The following is a 19,176-nucleotide window of genomic DNA, read 5'->3' on the forward strand; positions in this document are numbered from 1 at the left end:
ATGGGGGCATATGATTCTGTGTATATTACATTAGGGTCTTTTGTAGGGCACTTGTACACCAATGAGGTAGTTTCTTGGCACTAAGCGTCCACAAACCAAGAAAGGGGAGAGATCAGATATGTGAGCTTAGAGACGAGACAGGTTTTGAGATGACAGCAGAAAGAGAGTGGGCAAGACATTGAGCAGCGATAGAGGGTAAGTGTGTTCCAAACTGAGGCAGCAAGAAATGATTAAAAGCATCTGCCTTTGTGGCAGAGACGGGAGCTTGAAATGTTAAGAAGAAGATAGTTAGAAGAACAAAAATTACACACATGGGAATAGTAAGATGACCATTTGATGAGGAGTGGAGATCCGTGTGAATAGAAGTTATGATGAGTGATACAGAGAGATTTAAAGAGGACTATCTTTTTAATGTGCGGCCAGTGAAGTTTGAGGAAGGAAGGGAGAGATGAGCTGCTTTTTCTGAAGTCCAATATAGAGGCATGCAGCAGAATTCTGAGTAAACACAAACTGATGTAGGCATTAGGAAGGTAGAGAGTTGCCGTAGTCAAAGCAAGACTGGACCACAGTGGTGACTGCAGACATTTTCGCTGGAAAAAAAAGAGAAAAGGTAGGATATGACGGAGAGTATGAAGTTGTAAAAAACAAGACGAGGACATGTGGTTACTCTGGGGAAGGGGCGTGAGTTGATAATCAAATGTTACACCCATGTTTTTAACTACAGTGATTGGGGGTGGATATTGGGATGGAGAAGGTGACCATCTACTGGGAGACCAAACAGAGGGTTATTGCCTTTGATCACAACTGCTGTTTTATCAAAGTTAAGTTTCAGATAGTTGTTGCTCATCCAGTTAGAGATAACCAGCATACAGAAGCAAAGCTAGAGAATAAATCAGACTCTTGGCCATTAAGACGAAGGATTAGCTGAGTATTATCGATGTACGTCTTGAAAGAAAATCCAAAGGACTGGACCCGGAAAGCAAGGGGTTGAACATACATTTTAAAGAGGAGAGCGAGAGTGGACCACACAGAGCAACAGAGGTTTAAATCCCGGATCCGCATTAGAAACCAAACTCAGGTACGGTATTAGGTGCGTTATAAAAAAAAAACAATAAAATAAGATATATGAGGAGCTGGCAAACCGAGATGAAAGGTGCAATAGAGACTTCTAGAGATCTGCCAGAGAGAAAAGGTAAAAACCAGAGGAGGGCAGGCCCAGAAATGCCTATGGCACAGAGTGGATCACAGAAGATGGAATGGTCGAGCAAGAGATCCAAGAGAACTAGGCTAGCTGTTTAGCCAGTGTTGGCCGCTAGGCAAAGTTAGTCGACCGCGGTGGTAAGGATGGACTCTGTACCATGACCGGGGTGGCAACCGGCTTGGAGGGATGGAAGGAGAGAGTAAGATTCAAGTTAGTAGTAAATTGAACTGTGATCTGGGATTCCAGGATTTTGGTCAGATCTGGGGCAAGAGAGATTAGATTGAAATTGGTGAGGCGAAGGGAAGGTTTTTTAAATAGGGCAAAGATAATGGCCGTTTTAAAAGCTGTCCACACAAAGCCTTTCTAAAGAAAAAAGTTTTGAAATCATAGGGGATCAAAGCGTATGAAGAATAGGACAGAAACACAATTGGAATGGTTAATCGTATATCTTTTAGAAACAGATTGCATCAACTTTTCCATTAGCAACAGATTATAGATATTGAAATAGCAACAGATTTACTGTCAAGTTATTTGTAGGGGCAGAATGAAGATGTACACTGCCCAATTCTATTGAGTGGTCCATGAACACTGCTAGTTTACAAAATATTATTTCAGTTTTGTGGATGGCTCTCTATCTGAATATTTAAACATTAAAGACGATATCCATTACTTTAATATCAGATGGACTGCTATAAACCCTGAAGATTGTGCATGTTTTGCACTATTACATTTCTTTGAATTAGCTTTGCTTGGCTTCAAGATGGTGCACGTCTTAGTTGTTCTACGACAAAACACTGAGCAGTCTAGTGGCTTTACAACCGGTTACATGTCAGCGAAGCATACTTTCTATGCCTGGCATAGACATAGGTGCCAGTCGATTAAGACCCACACTCAATGGGAGAAGGACGCAACACCATAAAGACGTGCAACGTCCAATGCTACATGCACACAGGATGTGTTTCGCGGTCATTGAGAACAGCAATTTACATTGGTGTGTCGGATAAGCCAGAGGAAATCCTCATGAATTATACGTTTTGTTCATGCTAATTAAACAGCAACTCAGCGAGGACTGATTCTTATTTGTTTGGTTCACCTTAGTAACCTTCTTAAATTAAAAATCTAACAGCTAATCTCTTGGGTTCACAGCCACATTAGCAGTAATTGGCAAACATATTAGGAAAGCCCACATAAGACTGCTTGGCCAAGGGCAGGTGCTAGTACTGGGTTAAGGAACATGCTTGTGAAATGTAGGGGAGAAGGGAGATCCGAGGTGGTGTAGAAGGCACTGGAGAAGGGTGAAAGCTCACGATACAGGAGGGATGGTAACCAAGCCCCCATGCAGACACTTGGTGGAGGAAGAGCGAGTAAGGCAAGAGTCCTATGTCCATCTTTCCCTGCAGAGAAGCTGTTGCCATAACACAAGCTTGTTAAAGAGACTATGCAACGTGTCTGGGTGATTCCGCGTGAAGGTGGACTAACAAACCGAACCCCCAGTAAGCCAGCAATCTGCACTTGCAAAGGAGGAGGGTGAAGGAAACCCACAAACCTGGAAAAAAAACTGAGCGATAAAGGGTTTGGGAACGCTTGTAAAGCCCTAACTAAGTAGGCAGTGAGACTGTATCATGATAGAGGGTTGTTTTTGTGTTTTAAGTTCCTGCAACTTACTTTTCTGATGTTTAAAAATAGCATTCCCCAACTGATTGAGGTATCTTTTGTTATGATTGCAGCACTGTGGGCAGAAAAGGCTTTTTTGACTTATATGTCCCATTATGCATCATTGTGTATATCTGTGCAAAGAAAAGCGTGAATACTGAGGAGGGATCGCAATATGAAAATCCAGGAAAACATTCACAGCCTCGGTATCAAATAGAGCCAATCGGTTTATTGACTGAATGCATGCTTTTCATGTTGTACGTCAGGTTTTTTGGTTTGTGATTGCGAAAGGACGTTCCTCATGCATAGCTTTTTCTCATTAGCACTTGTAGGGAGACCAATGTATGATCTGTCTACTCTAGACATACTTGTAAGACATGTCAAACTAAGTCCTGTACACTGCATCCTGCTAACAATTAGAAGTACCACAAGTGAGCATTAATAGCACACAATGCAATGTGTGGTAAGTATTAATATTGTCATCTTATTTTATCTGGAGGACAGACTATGACTTCTAGTTTGGTAACCAGAACCATGGTCAAGATTTCATTGATGACATTACAAAGGCCACTCCAATGCGTTCACGGCTACCGTCCGATCCCTGGGACTACTGTGATCGCTAACATGCCCCAGTGGATCTCGTCTGCTGATACACAGAGAGCCAAACCAGCACACAGGTAACTGGTGCTTCTGACTTACCACTCATCAACACCATAGTTTTTCCACTCCGACCTTTCCCACTAGCCGACTAAAACCACCCCTACCCCTTTTATTACTGAGCCACATACAGTGAGCATGGGTGCTATACAAGAACACTATACCTTATCTTCCCTTATTTATACCTTATACCAAGAACACTACACCCTATTTTACCTTATCTTTGACACACCTGCTATGTTTTCGGCATGGATATAAAATTGTACCTTACAGTCAAAAAACAGAACTGTCTGAATTAGAACTATAAGCCAATTAAGCAAATATGCAGACAAGATCTTCCAAAAATTTTTCAGAAATAATGCTCAGTTTTAGTCAATTCACGTATTCTATTATATTGAGGAGATCCTGGGACCCATGTTCTACCTCGTAGTGTACATGCAACGAGGTAAATCCTTGTAAATCTTCAAAAACAACATATAACTTGAAACCTCGATAGAAACCTCATAATCACCAACCGTGAAATCTAAGAATATTTTTTGTGAATCTCTTTTGCGGTCTCCTGTGCGCTCTCTCTCTCTCTCTCTCTCTCTCTCTCTCTCTCTCTCTCTCGCCTGCTTTTTCCCCCAATTTCTCCCCTCGGGCAGTAAGACAGAAGAGGAAATAACTCCTGTCTTTTTTTACCACGTCCAGTACTAACCAGGCTCACAAAGATGCACTTATGAACAATGGATCTCTACTTTCCTTTGTGATAGGACAGTGAATGTCCACATTCCTTATGAAAATGTAGCAGTTCAGCATTTCCATGCGATTAATATTGACTTTGAAAAGCTCATGTCTCTGCTGAAGAGAATTAAAAGAATGGCCTCATTGCTTGGTGCTCCATTGATAGGAGGATGCAAATGAACAGAATGGTCAGATTCTTACAGAACGTTGTTTTGAGCAATTTAAGCCAACGGGCACCATGTTTCCATTAAATCACAGGCAGGTTATGCCTCTTAAAAGAAAACAAAAAGGGGTACCCTTGCTGGTGAACACTACTCAAGGCAATTATTTAAATGGACCAATAGAGATAATGAGGTTGGTCCACAGATTTAATGAAGGTGTTGGTCTGCTAAATGACAGATCCACACAGAGGTCAAAATGTTTTTTTGTACAAACTATTCATTGTGTTAAAAAATACAAGAATTCAAAAACAATAATGTATTTACCAATACAAACAAATGTATAATGTGGATAGCTTAAGACAATGCTGAAAGAAACAATTTACATAAACATAAACAAATAAAAATTCATAATAACATCAAAAAAGAGGAGTGCAGTATATACAACAAGTGAACATAAAATACTTAATGGTTAGTATACAAATGAATTTCAATATACATATTCTAATCAATAGATGGTGTTTTTGTGAATAAATCCAAATAGTAAAGATGGGACAGGAGGGGCTATGAACCGTCCAAATTCCCAAAAAGTGTCCTAATTCATGGGGGATTACTTCTTTGTATTACGTATTCCTTCTATTTGTAACAGTATATATTCAAGGGTCATAGGGAAAACAAGATATCTTTTTAGCCAATGTGGCAGAGACTGAAAATACAGAATCTGGTGCAATTGGGGACCATACAAAACAAGTGTCCCCAGGTCATGTCACTGTTCGGCGAAATTGCATCAAATTGCATGTGCCTTTATCAGGGCTCCATGGGGGTGACCCTGCCGGTGCTATAAATCCCGGGTTCTCGGTTCCGAATCACTAAGAGGCCAGGGGCTGAGCATAGGACTTCCTCAGGCTTGGACCTGCTGAGAGGTGCGGACTCATACAGTGGTAAGTGTGCTCTACATCCGGATGCTGCTAGTCGAGTGTATTTGATTCAATGCATGAAGAATGGATGAAGAGTCCAGTTTTATTTCTTCTGATCCATCAGTCATTTACTTTGCATGATTCCTGGATAGGTCAGGATCACTCTGTTGGCGGTGCAGCCTAACACGTCTCAGAATCGGGAGGCGCGTTTGCCAGCTGGCGGGGAACGAAGCTGTACGTTCTCGGGAGTGCTCTCTGCTGAAGAGAATTAAAAGAATGGCCTCATTGCTTGGTGCTCCATTGATATGAGGATGCAAATGAACAGAATGGTCAGATTCTTACAGAACGTTGTTTTGAGCAATTTAAGCCAACAGGCACCATGTTTCCATTAACTGACCATTCCATTCCATTCACAGGCAGGTTATGCCTCTTAAAAGGGCATATGTAATGCAGGAATGCAGGAACGGGGGGGGAGCAGAACTTCAGAAAACTGGTTTGTGAGTTTTATGCAGAACTGTTTTCATGTAACCATCCCATGGCCTGACTTGGGAACTGGCGCACAGCACAAAGAAATCAGACCACACCCTTCATCCTTCTTAAGTGTTTTACTTAGTGCTTAAGGCAACATACACTGATGATAGATTTTACTGTTCAAACTGTTTCCTTGGTACTCTCAGTATTCAATGTAGTATTATTGCAATATAATGTACATTCATTTCTAATTGATGTTTTCTTTTTTAAACAGGCCCTGTGATTGCCACCTCTGTCTTTTCCCTAAGACGTACAGAAATGGAAGACCTCCTTCATGCGGACCATGAGAAATCTGGTATAAATGGCAGTATGAATTGGGTCTATGTTGAATGGTCACCCACTTAAAATGAAAAGGTTATAGGTTGCAGAACCCAAAAGCCGACTGTCTATGCGTACTATTGAAATGCCGTAATGTTGACTCTTACATGTTGACCTTTGCTAATCTCACAGAGTTCAAAACATGTTTTTTTTTAATGTTTTTTTGAATGTTTTTTTAATTAGTTATTTAAACAAACAATACAAACCAAACTTGCAGTACATACAATAACATTTCAATTATACATCACCTGATTTTGTTCACTGCTTCCCATATCCCACCCCCCGTTACGAGCCCACTTCCTCTAATGCTCTGTACCCACGTCCTGCGACAGGATGTTCCTTTCCATGGGTTCCGTTGGGTCTCGCATTGACCCAAATAACTCTGCTATTAATGATTTCCATGCCATCGGGGTCTCAGTCTCCTCCTCCCCCCCTACATTGCTAGCTTCCTGCCATACTATAGTTTCTGCCTCTGCCCATTTCTGCAAATCCTTCCTCCATATCTCCACTCGTGGTTTGTGGCATGTCTTCCATCCCATAGCAATTCTTCTCTTTGCAAGTACATATGCCAGGTCCTGTAGCTTGCTCACATGCTTAAGTTTCCGTGGCCTAGGGAACCCCCCCTAACAAGCAGGCCCACACTGTATCCACCGCGATCTTAATATCTCTTTCTGCTAGCTTGTGTGCCACTTCGCTCCAGAAGCACTCAATAACCGGGCATGACCAAAACATATGCACCATGCCCACATTCTCTTCATCACATTTAGAGCATGCTTGCCGTCCTGCATTTTTAAACCTAGATATCCTCTGGGGTGTCATATATGCTCTGTGCGTGATATACAGCTGTATCTGCTTTAGCCTAGCATTCCTAGACACCTTCCTATGATACCCTTGGGCTCTTTCCCACATCCCATCATCCATCAGGCCTCCCACTTCCCCTTCCCAGTCTTGTCTCAATTGTACTATTTCCTTCCCCAATTTAGACCTCACCATCTTGTATATTCTAGATATCTCGTGTCCCCCCTCTGCTATGTCATATATCATGACTATAGTAGCATCTGGTTCCTCCTCCAGTACTAGTTCAGGCCACGTGTTCTTGATTCTCCGCACCAGTCTATGGTACGTGATATACTGGCATGTATGTAGCCCGGTTTCCTCCCCCAACACCTCAAAATCTAATATGGTCCCCTCTTGCCAAATATCTCCCATGGTCGCTTTTCCAACCGGTTCCCAATGGTTTCTAATTATCATCCGTAGTTGTTTTTCTCCACCCGCTAGTGCAACCAATGGTACTTGAGGGGAACACGGGGATGGGTTCTCCATTATCTGGCAGGCCCTATGCCATATCCTCCATCCAAGTACCATCATCGTGGGACGCCCTTCCACTTCCGCTTTGGGCAGCCACATAATCTCTCTTAAGTAAAACGGGGCATAATCTTGCCAAACAACCTGGATTCCGAGGTACTCTCCTCCCAGAGCCATTTGGCCACATATTGCAGCTGGCCTGCTATATTATAGACTTCATAATTAGGCAGTTTAATACCCCCTCTCTCATAGAAATTCTGAAGCTTCCAGAGGGCCACTGTGTTCCGTGTTCCATGCCACAGGAAGTCCCCACACATACTGTCCAGTCTAGTGAAGAACTTCTTTGGTATCCAGTGCGGGATGTTCCCAAAGTAGTGTAGGAGCCTAGGCAGGACTACTATCTTCCACGCACCATCATTGCTAAAGGCAGCTTTACCCAGAACCTCATGCAATTTTTGATTTTCTTAATGGCCACCTCTGTTTTGCACCTATGCTCCTCTTCCACCGTGTGGTATATATATATCCCTAGATAGCGAAACGTGCTAACCACCCATGGTATATGTAACACTGGAAGTTGTTTCAAGGGGATCCCTTTATATCCGCCTAATGGGAACATGCTGGACTTCTGAGGGTTCGCCGCTATGTCAGACATCCCCGCATATCTTTCCATTACCTCCAGAATGTATTGAAGGTTTTCCTCCGGATGTCGCAGATACAACAGCACATTATCTGCATATAAGGATATCAGATGTCATTCTCCCCCCACAGCGATGCCTATCGTATCATATTTGTGCCTTAAGTAGATCGCCAGGGGTTCCAGAGCCAATATATAGAGCATAAGGGACCATGGGCAGCCTTGTCTGGTGCCCCTACGGAGTTGCCATCTTTCTGATATCACTGCTCCAGTTTTAACTCTGGCCAGCGGTTCACTGTATAACATTTTAGCTCACTGTAAATATCCAGGACCCATCCCATAGCCAGCCAGGGCCGCCAACAACCATGGCCATTTGACCAAATCAAAGGCCTTTATTGCATCCAGTGACACAATTGCCAGTTCACCTTCATTCTCGTTTCCATATTCAATGACTCTATGGAGTCTTCTAAGATTGTTGGATATCTTTCTATTAGGGACATAGCCTGCCTGGTCCGGATGTATTAATTTACCAATGACTCTCCTCAATCTATTTGCCAACATGGGCGTCAGCATTTTACTGTCTTGATTTAACATTGATAGGGGTCTGTATGAACTGCAGTTATGCCCGGACTTATTAGGTTTGGGTAGCGGTACTATAATCGCTTCTCTAAGTGACTCATATGCCTCATTCAACATATCCAACAGCGGGGGACGCACCTCTCCTTTGAATGTTTTATAGAATTCACTTGGGAGTCCATCAGCCCCCGGGGTCTTAGTAGTGGGCAACTGTCTCACCACCTCCTCTAGCTCCTCTAAAGTGATCGGTCCATCCAGCTCCTCTCTTTCCTCAGCACTAATCTGCGGCAATCCTATGTCCTCCAATGTTTCTACTATCATCGCACGATCATCCTCTCCAACATCTCCATATGGCCGCCCGTAATAGCATGCAAACTCCTGGTTGACTTCCTCTTGGGTATCAGCCACCCTTCCGTCTTCTCTTGTTATTGTTCTAATCGTGGGTCTAGGGGTTTCACTCTTATAAAGCCATGCCAAAATCCTCCCTGGTTTATCCCCTCCCGCATGCTGTCCCTCTATATATTTTTTATAGTTGAGGTTACACAGTCTCTCCCAGTGCCCAGCACATTTCTGCTGCAGCCTGAGTATCAGTTCAGTGTGTTCTTTAGTATTATTACCTCCCTCGAGTGCCCTTTCCAGTTCACCCTCCGATTCCCGCAGGTCAGCCAGGATCCCTCCTTGCAGTCCTTTAGATTTTGCTATTGCTACCCCCTCATCACAACCTTGAAGGCCTCCCACAATGTGCCCGCCGAATCCACAATGCCAGTATTTGTCTCAAAATAGTTAACAATATCCTCCCTAAAGAGGGGGTCTCTCACCGCCTCTGCTCTGAGGAGCCATGTCGGTATCCTCGCCCTCGGGGGACGATATTGCCACCCGAGTATCAAGGGCGAGTGGTCCGAAAGGACTCTCGCTTTGTATTTAACGTGTGTGATCTCTGTCATTATCTCTGGTGTGGCAAAGACATAGTCTAGCCTTGTATGCAATTGCTGTGGGGCAGAATAGTGCAAATATTGCCTCTCTTGGGGGTGTCGCACCCTCCATGCATCTCTGAACCCAAAGTCATTCAGCAGTGTCTGCAGCGCTTTAGCAGCTGGGGCAGGTCTATCCATTTACCCATCTGATCTATCTACCTTAGGGTTTAATACGCAGTTAAAGTCCCCCCCCCCCAGATCACCGCACTCCCCACACACATGCTGAGGTTGTTACACAGTGTTCCAAAATATGCTGCTGTATTTTGGTTCGGGGCATATGTGTTTACAACGCTTATCTCCCTATTTTCCACCAATCCCCTCATTATAACAATCCTCCCGTCCGTCTCAACCAGTGTCTGTAGCAGTTGGAATGGGACATGTGGCGCCACCCAGATAATCACTCCCCTAGCATACGCAGAATATGACGAACCCACCACAGTCCCCTTCCATTTCTTCCTAATCATCTCCATCTTGTCTCGTGTCAAATGCGTCTCTTGCAGTAAGGCTATATCTATCTTCTGCCTACGTAGGTAGAGCATGACCTTATTCCTCTTCAAGTAGCTATTGAGCCCCCCTGACGTTCCAGGTAACTACTTTAAGGTCCCCCCATGGCATGATAGAATCCCACTCCTCCTTTCCCCTGTATAGTCCAAATCCAATTGCTTAACTCGTCTATATAGGCTTGTTCCCCAACTTAAACTCCCCTTAACTAAAAACACAACAAACCCCCCACCCGAACCTTCCCTGTCACCTCCCTTCCCTGTGCCAACAACACCTTCCCCAACTGTTGCCCAGCTCCATCCCTGGATCTCAGGCACCCCCGCATCTAGCCCTTTCTGGCAATAGCCTACACTCGCAGCTCAGCAGGTTGAAGTCGCCCTAATGGCCGCCTTACTACTAATTCCTGGGGGTAGGTTGCCTTAATCCTGCTGCCCCTGCTTACTTCAAATTCACTACGCCCAGTGCTACCCAGTTTACTGGTGCATTTTAATCACTATATTCCAGTCCAACAGGGTCAGTGAGTCCAAAAGTTCCATAATGCAGTTACTGGGACTCCCCTCCCGTTTATCCCCTTAATATTCACAATACATCCTCCTCACTTATCATGCCCCTGACAATCCTGCTATTCATCCTGCTCCGGACGGCCCTGTAAATCCAGCCATGCCGCCGCTTCCTCTGGGGTATCAAAGAAGAACGCTTTGCTTTTATGCAAGACTTTTAGCTTTGCAGGGTATAGCAACATGTATTTCTTGACCGCAACATAGCTGTACCGCTGTCTTTGCACCAACATAGTGTAGTCAGGGTACGCCGTGATGTTGTTAGATGCCCTTTCTGTTGTTCCTCTTTTGCGAAAATACTCCAGGATCTTTTCTCTGTCTTTGTAATTCAGGATCTTCGCAATTATCGCTTGAGGTGGAGCCCCAGGCCGTGGTTTCCTCATGCACGTTCAACCGTAAACCCCTGCGAAAGCTTGTCTGCTCCTCTTTCTTGGAGGATCATACTCTCCACATAATCCGTGGGGCCCATGCCTTCTTCTCCCTCCGGCAGGCCGACCACCCGGATCTTGTTTCGTCTTGCCCTGCCTTCTGCTTCTTCTACTCGGTTCTCGAGATTAGCCACCTGCTGCTTTAGTATGTGGACCTCCTTCTCATTGCTTGTGCTGACATCCTTATTGGTCTTTACCGCACTCTCCAGGCCACTTGTCCTTTCTGCCAGCGGTCTGACGTCTTGTCGCAGCAGAGTGACTTCAATTCCAACTGCATCTATTTTATTCTCCAGGGCCATCCGTAGATCCTCCATCGCTGTCCCCCATGTGGCCCTCAGCTCTGTTATAGCTGCTAGAACTTGGTGGTTATCTCCTTCTGGAGTACTATCCACGTAGACCGCCGCTGCGCTCTGAGCCGAGGCAGTAGGAGTCCGCTGTGTCTTGGCGAAGGTCTCCATTGTGGGCTGCTTGCTCTTGGCCCTCGCTCCTTTAACCAACATCATGCAATCCTGCATGTGTATCCAGTTCCAGCTCCCCTGTATCGAGCTGGTTGTATTTCCTGGTGTTACTGTGACTCCCCCAAGGCAGTCAGGCCCAGGAGCGTCGTCCACAAGAACTGTGGTATATTGCGGCGTGCCGAGTTACGTCTCGAGTGGGCTGTGTCCTCCCACGTACCTTTTCTGCCTATCCTGATCGATACTCTGTTCGCCTGTTCTCGAGGATCTGTGGATGCGCCCTCCACTCCACTGCTACTATGCCGCAGGACTATATGGCACTTAGTGCTGTGTATTCATCCTAATGGGCACCTGTCTGCAACATCAGCATTCAGCCTGCTTGGCGCCTTCCTGCTTGATATGCCGACATCCAGCGACAGTCCAGGATAAATTGGGTTCTTGTGTTACGCTCACCTGACTCCCACAGAGGCGCTGGCCTAGTTCGCGCTTCTGTGACCGCTTCTAAGGTGATGCGCAGGGTTCGGAAGACGGACTGGACCGGGCCCCCAAATCTGGCTTGTGTGGCTCGCAGAAGTATCCTTCTGTAGGCGAAAATAGGGGATTAACTGTCTGCGGGGTAATGCAATCGGCCTCCCACTTTCCCCTCTCACCCTCCTCGAAACCCTTCTGTGATTCCTCGTAGCGTCTCACCTTAGGGTCTGGAAGGACGAGCTCTCCATCCTGCTTCTGATGCAGGGGCGCGTTGGTATCCAGTTACTTCACTGGATTTTCGGATTGGTGAGAACCAAACTTGCTTGGCTTCCAGGTAAGTTTTTTGATAAGAGGTTCCCCTTGTGTCCATGCATTAATGTACTAATGCTAGTGTCTTTTTCCCCATAGGGGCTGAGGTACGGAATGCCGGGGGACAGGCACCGACCCGAGATGAGAGGTGAAATCCTTGTAGAAATCAGGTAAGTCTTTAATAAGCGTTTTTTGGTAATGTCTTTTCATTCGCTCATTAACGCTGATGTCTCTTTTTCCCCTTAGGGGCCGGGGTCCGGAAATGCCAGGATGCGGCGCGGACGTGAAATGACGAGGGAATGAATCAACAGGTAAGTCTTAACGTGGAGATTTAGCTTTCCTTATTCCCTTCTCCCTCTCATCTTTTGTTCTGGTCTTTTTCTCCCTAGGCGCTGGGGCGTGACTGCGAATCCGGATGATCGCTCCTGAACATGGAGGCGCCCTGTAAAGGTGAGGGGAATGCGACGCTGCAGCGATCGAAGCGATGAACTTTTAAATAAAAGTTTTCCTTTTCAGGATTGTCGGCGAGATGTCTCCGGGATGCGGATTTAGCAGGTAAGGACTTTTCCTTCTTCTGTTCTCTTCTTCTCTTCCTTTGCAGGTGATCCAGGATGCTGGCAGGCGTGGCAGAAGTCAGGATGCAGGAGCAGACACAGTGAGCTTCCAGCTGCTAGAAGCAGAACAACGCGAAGCACATGTGGCTGTTCGGGTGGGGTTTAAATAGCCTTGGAAGAAGTTCCAGGTATGTATCCTTCCTCCAATCAGGTATGTATCCTTCCCCGACCACGCCCGTATGGTAAATTAGTCCCACAGGTAAAGTAGTTCCTTTCAGGCCTCAAGGAGGCCGGGATCCTGCAGCATGGTCTGCATCAGGTAAGTGCACCCAAGCACTCCCATAATTAGCCTGGCGCCTATGGCGCCGGGACTGATGTCTTTTATGAGCCTGGCGCCATAGGCGCCAGGACACTGTCCAAAGGGCCCCTATATGGGGTTGCTGGGTCCTTCCTTGGGGACTGGATGTCCGCTTTCGGGGACGCAGGGCTTGAACCGGCTCCCCGGGAGCGGGCATCATGACATCTTGTTCCTTTTAGGTAAAGTGATGCTAATGCCTTCCTATGCTTCCATTTGCATAGCTGCCTGTCCCATTTCGTTGTATCAATCCCATCTACTCTTAGGGATGGCCACTTCAGCTCCGATCTCTGAACCAGTGTCTCCCAACCAGGACAAAAAAGCCCTCCACCCTGCTAAGCCCAATGTTGTTCATGCACCAGTATGGCACTTTGTTATGTAGAGCAGCATCTGACTTTCGTCCCACTTAGTCATCCGCCCGCCGCTCTTAGCAGAGACTGTTCATGCCAGTCCCATTGATTCCTTGCACAGCGCGGCTTGCTTTAAATCGATTATTCAAAGTGGCAGTGGTTCTGTTTGGCGGCACTCTGCGAGTGGTTACAGCTGCGGGCACGAAGGACTTTCAGTACACACTCGGGGCTTCACCGTCGTTAAATAGTTCCTGCACACAGCTACTATTTGGTGTGAAGACCTCACTGCCGCACCCAATCCAATATTCTAAATTAGTTGTGCGGAGAAAGGAGCATGTTATTATAATGACAATGCTGTTGTGTACCTACAGATGTGATGGCAGAGCGGCGATCCAGTTGTTGTCTTATTTAATCATCTGCACACCGCTGATTCCCTTGCACAGCGCGGTCTGCTTTCCATTAGTTACACAAAGTAGCAAGACTCTGTGTGGTGGTTCTGCACGTGTGGGTGCCTCTGCGACTTCATGGAGCGCTCGATGCGCGTTTCGGGGATCCACTGTTATTTATTATCACTGCATACGGCAACTGTTCTCTATACGGGTCGCTCTGCCGCACCTTGTCCCATAAAATGTGTTATGTGTGCAGAGCCCTGTTATCTCCGGAGCACACACATGCGGGCGGCAGGGAGCCGCGTGTATGACAGTCGCGTATGGCCGGGGGCTGCGCGGACACCAAATGCCGGACCCCAATTTTCCACACACGCAGCCGCCGCACTCGCGACCTAGGTTCACTCGCCGCTCCAAGTTCCAAACAATGGCTCAGCGTCCTCGCTAGCAACCGCTGCTCACCATTTCAGGGCTGAGACGTGCGACCAACAAGGCTCTGCACGACCTCCAAAGGCCAGTATTCCCCTCTCTGCCTCTCGGGTCTATTCGGCTGCACCCACTGCCGCGGCTGCGCTTCCTTTGTTGTCTGCCATTTTGTTTACTTTGTTTCCGTGCTGTCGAATTCTTAAAAGTCCATTTCCCTTCTATTGCTGCACACAATTCACTTGGTTTTTATAGTTGTAGCAGGGCACCCGTTCACACGCCCGTTCTTCCATTCCTGAAGCAGATTGGTCATTTTTTAAGCGTAATTTCCCGGATCAATGTCGGATCCACAGGAGCTGCTCAGCAAGGCATGTCCTACACCATGGCTAGATAGCCCCCCCCCCCCCAAAACATGTTAGTCACTTTAGAATTGTTTGACTGTTAGGAAAATGAAGGCTGTTCATAAGCTCTTTCTTCTCACAGATCCCAAGCAGGAACATTAGAATATCCATTAACCACTATAATGTAAGGGGACTCCCATAAAAAGGAAAGGTATCCTACTTCTCATTTCTTTTCCTATCCTAAAAACGTGAAATAGTCTTGGAGCAGGTTGGAAAATTATGAAAAGGTTATAACTGTAGCATGGTGACGTATTGTTTCTCGTTACAAGGGTGACGCCTCTAAAGCCTTAAGGGAGCGGGCGTGAAAGGCAAAATGTATGTTCCTGCTTCGAAAGAAATGTTTTATTACATTATTCCCCATCAAGACACACATACACACATCGAAGTAGACACAAAGATATAGAACATGAGACACTACTCTCATGATGGCATCCGATTTGGATTTCTATTTGTATTCAATTTGACAGTCATTATTTTTTGTCTTTAGCAAAACCTTTCAGTCATTTCAATCTTATTCAAAGTTATGCCTCTAAAAGCACTTTGGGATCTCCTGAACGGGGAACAGAAACCTTTTCTCTGCCTGAGGTTGTGAGCACATGGGACCACAAACCGAAAATTGGTGATATCAAACAGACACAAACTTTGACTTAAGCACTGTCACACAGACAGCATAATCCTGCATACTTTGACCTATGCAAGTCACCTTCATTTTAATAATGCAAAATATAGGTATCTGGACTTTGCATCGAATGTTTTTCCATCGAATGCATTTGCATCGAAAATATATGCATCGAATGCCTTTTTTTAAGGGTAAAGGGTTCATTTTTTTAAAGGGTAAAAAACGCAGGGTTGAGGGGGATCCTCCCCATAAAAAAAGAAATAAAAAAAAAATGCATTTGATGCACATTTTTTCAATGCAAATTGGAAAGGTCCCTCGATGGAAAAAATTCGATGCAAAGACCATAAACCAAAAAAATATTGGGGTGGTATTTTCAAAGTTGCCATAAGCTCCCACAACTATAGATTATCGTGTTTATCAGAGCCAAGATCTGTTCCAAAGGTGGTTGGCATGTAACTCGAAATTTGGTAAATAACCACATGTTCAATAGCTTCCTAAGGGCCCCAAATTTAGGACTATATGGAAATTAGTAAGAACGGATAGCTGGTAAAGGAGCTTTAGAAATCTAGTTTTGCATTCTCTTGTTAATGATGAGAGTATTTAAGGGAAACATTCATTCTGGTTTCCCTAATCTATTCCTCAGTAGTGGTCAGTACTGTTTAATTTATAATCAGCTGGTGGTAAGGGGTTTTCTTCTGGACTGTTGTATGCTGCTACTTACTTTTGAGGTCCTACCTCCACCGACAGGAACCTTTTCCCAACCTTTTCTTGTTTCACCCCTCTCAGGAGTTATAACACCTTCCTTTATTGTTTCCCGTCAGCTAATTGTTCCTGTCTTCTGGACAGGGACTTTGATCCTCTCACTGCTGGGCTTTAGGGGGCAATGGTGACTGTCACTGTGTATACCTTCACCTGCAAATGGGCAAGGGAAGGTGATAGAAGGGTGCATTATTCCTATCCCCTATATAGGACTCAGTGTTTGCAAGGTGCAGGCTTGAGCCATATTGCAAGTCTTGAGTCATATTGATTACTGCAATGCCAGGTTATTAGCTCAATCTGTTGGCCTCATTTGCTGCTTGCAGCTTTTGCAAAATCTGGTTCCCTGTGTGGCCACTAATACTCCCTATGGTTCACATAATACTCCAAGAGGATAGAGTTTAAATCCTGCTGTCTGTTCCATCGGGCTTCCTATTGCCAGAATACCTTCAAGATATGTTCATTCCTCATCTCCCTAGGCAGACTCTTTCCTCAGGCAATGTCTGCCTGGGCACGGTTCCCAGATTTTGCTGTTCTAGGGTTGGGAGCCGTGTGTTCTCTATTGCCGCTGGCAAATTGGAATGCCCTGCCCCCTGCTCTTAGATGTATCCAGAACCACCTTGAATTCAGGCGGTTACTGAAGACACTCCTACTTTAGGCTATTTCTCTACCCCAGTCTGATGGTGTGCATCCCAGCACCAAGTTGACATTAGGTGAACGTGTGCTATACAAATTTGGAAAGCATAACATACCAGGCTGAAAAGAGGCTCTTCGAGGCCCCAGCTCTGCTATGTGTGGGCTTGCGGCAGTAGGCCGGACATTTGTGGGCTATTACTCAATTCAAGGCACCTGGTCTGTGAGGGCCAGGTCGCTAGCTGCACAAGGAGTGTAAGTTGCAGGCAGCCCTTTGCCTTACCTGAAACTACTGTCAGGTGTGGAAGCTGGGCTGAGAGTTTTTGGTGTGTCCAGCTGCAGCTCTGCATTTTGTTTTTTGTTTCTTCTTGGAGTGATGTCTCTGACTGTAAGAAAGCATACTTGGAAGCCCAAGCATGTTGAGGTTGTGCCTGAGGCAGATTCCGATTCCTCTATAGCCCACCATGGTCCAGAGGTGGAAGAAAGAGGCACGGAAAGAAGCTCTGTGCCTATGATCAGTGGGTGCAAAGATAGTCCTCAAAACTTTGAAGGTTCCTGGTTGTCCAGTTATGTGGAGGACTCTGAGGAAGATGGTGATCCCAGAGGTAAATATATGTCCACAGATGCTTTGGAGAACGTGCTGGTACAGATTGAAGATTGCTTGGGGTTCCCCTCTCATGAGGTTCCTGGGTCAGGGGGTGACCCTAGGAACGAGTAATTTAAGAACTGGCCCAAGGTGGGCTTGGCACTGATTCCAGATGCCAGGGACGGTATTTTGATGAAATACCAGGACCCGGAACAGATTTCCATGTCCCAGTGTTTGTTCTAGCTGTAGCTTTGAAAAGGGAGGAAGTCTCTTTGCTGGAGGTTGTGAAGATTGAGCCCCTTTTGGCTAGCTTGGTGGGGTTTTCCTCTATTACTGGGGAGGAGGCTGCTGTGCGGGATCATCTTGATAAAAAGTATTATGCAGGGAAAATCTTGCTTTAAGGACTATTACTTATGCTTCCCATGCTACTCAGACAGTTTTGGGGGAGGAGGGAATCCAGAGACTGGATTCTGCAATTATCGTGGGGACTGATTGTATGCCAATTTTGAAGACATGCGTGAAGATATTGTCAGACCTCGTTTTTGATGGGAAACGGGAGGCTGATATTGCCATAGTGCTGTGGCTACTGGCAGGAGACTTCTACATTTTACGTAACTGGCACTTTGAGGGATCCCCTGAAGTTGATGAGTTTAAAACTGCCTTTTGAGGGGTCATGTGGTTTTGTGACCAGCCGGGGGAACAAGTGCACAAGGCTTTTAAAGCGGACCAGCAAGTTGATAAAGTCAGACAAAAGGCCAATTAGTCACATTCTTATTGCCCTGAATTCCGCAAGTCTGGCAGACCAGGGGGCTTCTTTCCAGTCTCAGCAGTGGCGGCTAAGGAAGAATAAGTTGCAGCACCAGGTCTCCAGGTACCGTCCTCAGCGACAAAGGCAGAAGTCTTGATGGTCAGCAGTGCCCTGTTGGGGGTCGGCTGCAGTATTTTGGCAATGTGTGGAAGGTGTGGTGGTCAGATTTCCTTGCCAACTGTGTGATGAGACTGGTGCACATGGCCGTGGCAGGCACCTGCCTTTGGCATTGCAGGAGATGGGTTCCAGGAGTTGAGGGCCATACAGAGTGTGCCCAGGTCTTGCAGGCGGGAAGGATTCTAGTCCCTGATTTATCTGGTTCCAAAGAGTTCAGTCAAATTCTGCTTGATAATGTATTTAAGCGGCTCAACAGGTTTGTGGCCAAGCTCCCCTTCAAGTTGAAGACTCTTCCAAATATTATTTCTCTGGTGAGATGAGAGAGCTCTTGGTATCCATAGATCCACAGCATGCCTACTTACACATACCAATCTGAAAGGCCCATCAGCAGTACTTGTGGTTTGTAGTAGGGAAGCATCATCCTGAATTCAGGTATCTCCCGTTTGGCCTATGATCAGCCCGGAGGGTGTTTACCACAGTCCTGGCTCCAGTGGGGAGGCCTCACTACATCTGGAGGGGCTTCAGGAATTTACCTACCAGGCGGACTGATGGGTGAAGGGTTACTCAAGGTCCTTCTTTTAGGAAGCGTTGTAGACCACATGGTCCCATCTGTTTGGTTTGGGCTTCTTGATCAATCAAGTGAAATCCAATGTGGAGCCCTCTCAGGATTTGATTTTTATTGGGACACAGTTTCAACTGTACCTGGGTTTTTGGGCCTGCTCCTGTTGGATAATGCAACTCTTCTTTAGGGGTTGCTGCTGTAGTTGTGCAGGGTGGAAGTCGTGCCAGTGAGCATTGCTCTTTTGAGGCCTGTGGTGGC

The 19,176-nt window shown here is 45.9% G+C and overlaps 1 protein-coding gene across 4 annotated transcripts in view; it reads left to right on the forward strand.

The window, feature by feature from the left end:
* The window catches only part of LOC138488180 (zinc finger protein ZFP2-like), a 289,886-nt gene that overhangs the window by 28,590 nt on the left and 242,120 nt on the right, over window positions 1-19,176 (forward strand). For all 4 annotated transcript variants that reach the window (XM_069614980.1, XM_069614978.1, XM_069614979.1 and 1 more), the window contains one exon: window positions 6,055-6,135. In XM_069614980.1, coding sequence (XP_069471081.1) covers window positions 6,055-6,135 — 81 coding nt within the window. The remainder of the gene's footprint in view (window positions 1-6,054; window positions 6,136-19,176) is intronic.

The sequence above is a fragment of the Ambystoma mexicanum genome, chromosome 9 (genome assembly GCF_040938575.1).
Source record: "Ambystoma mexicanum isolate Mex_15411 chromosome 9, UKY_AmexF1_1, whole genome shotgun sequence".
Lineage (NCBI taxonomy): Eukaryota > Metazoa > Chordata > Amphibia > Caudata > Ambystomatidae > Ambystoma > Ambystoma mexicanum.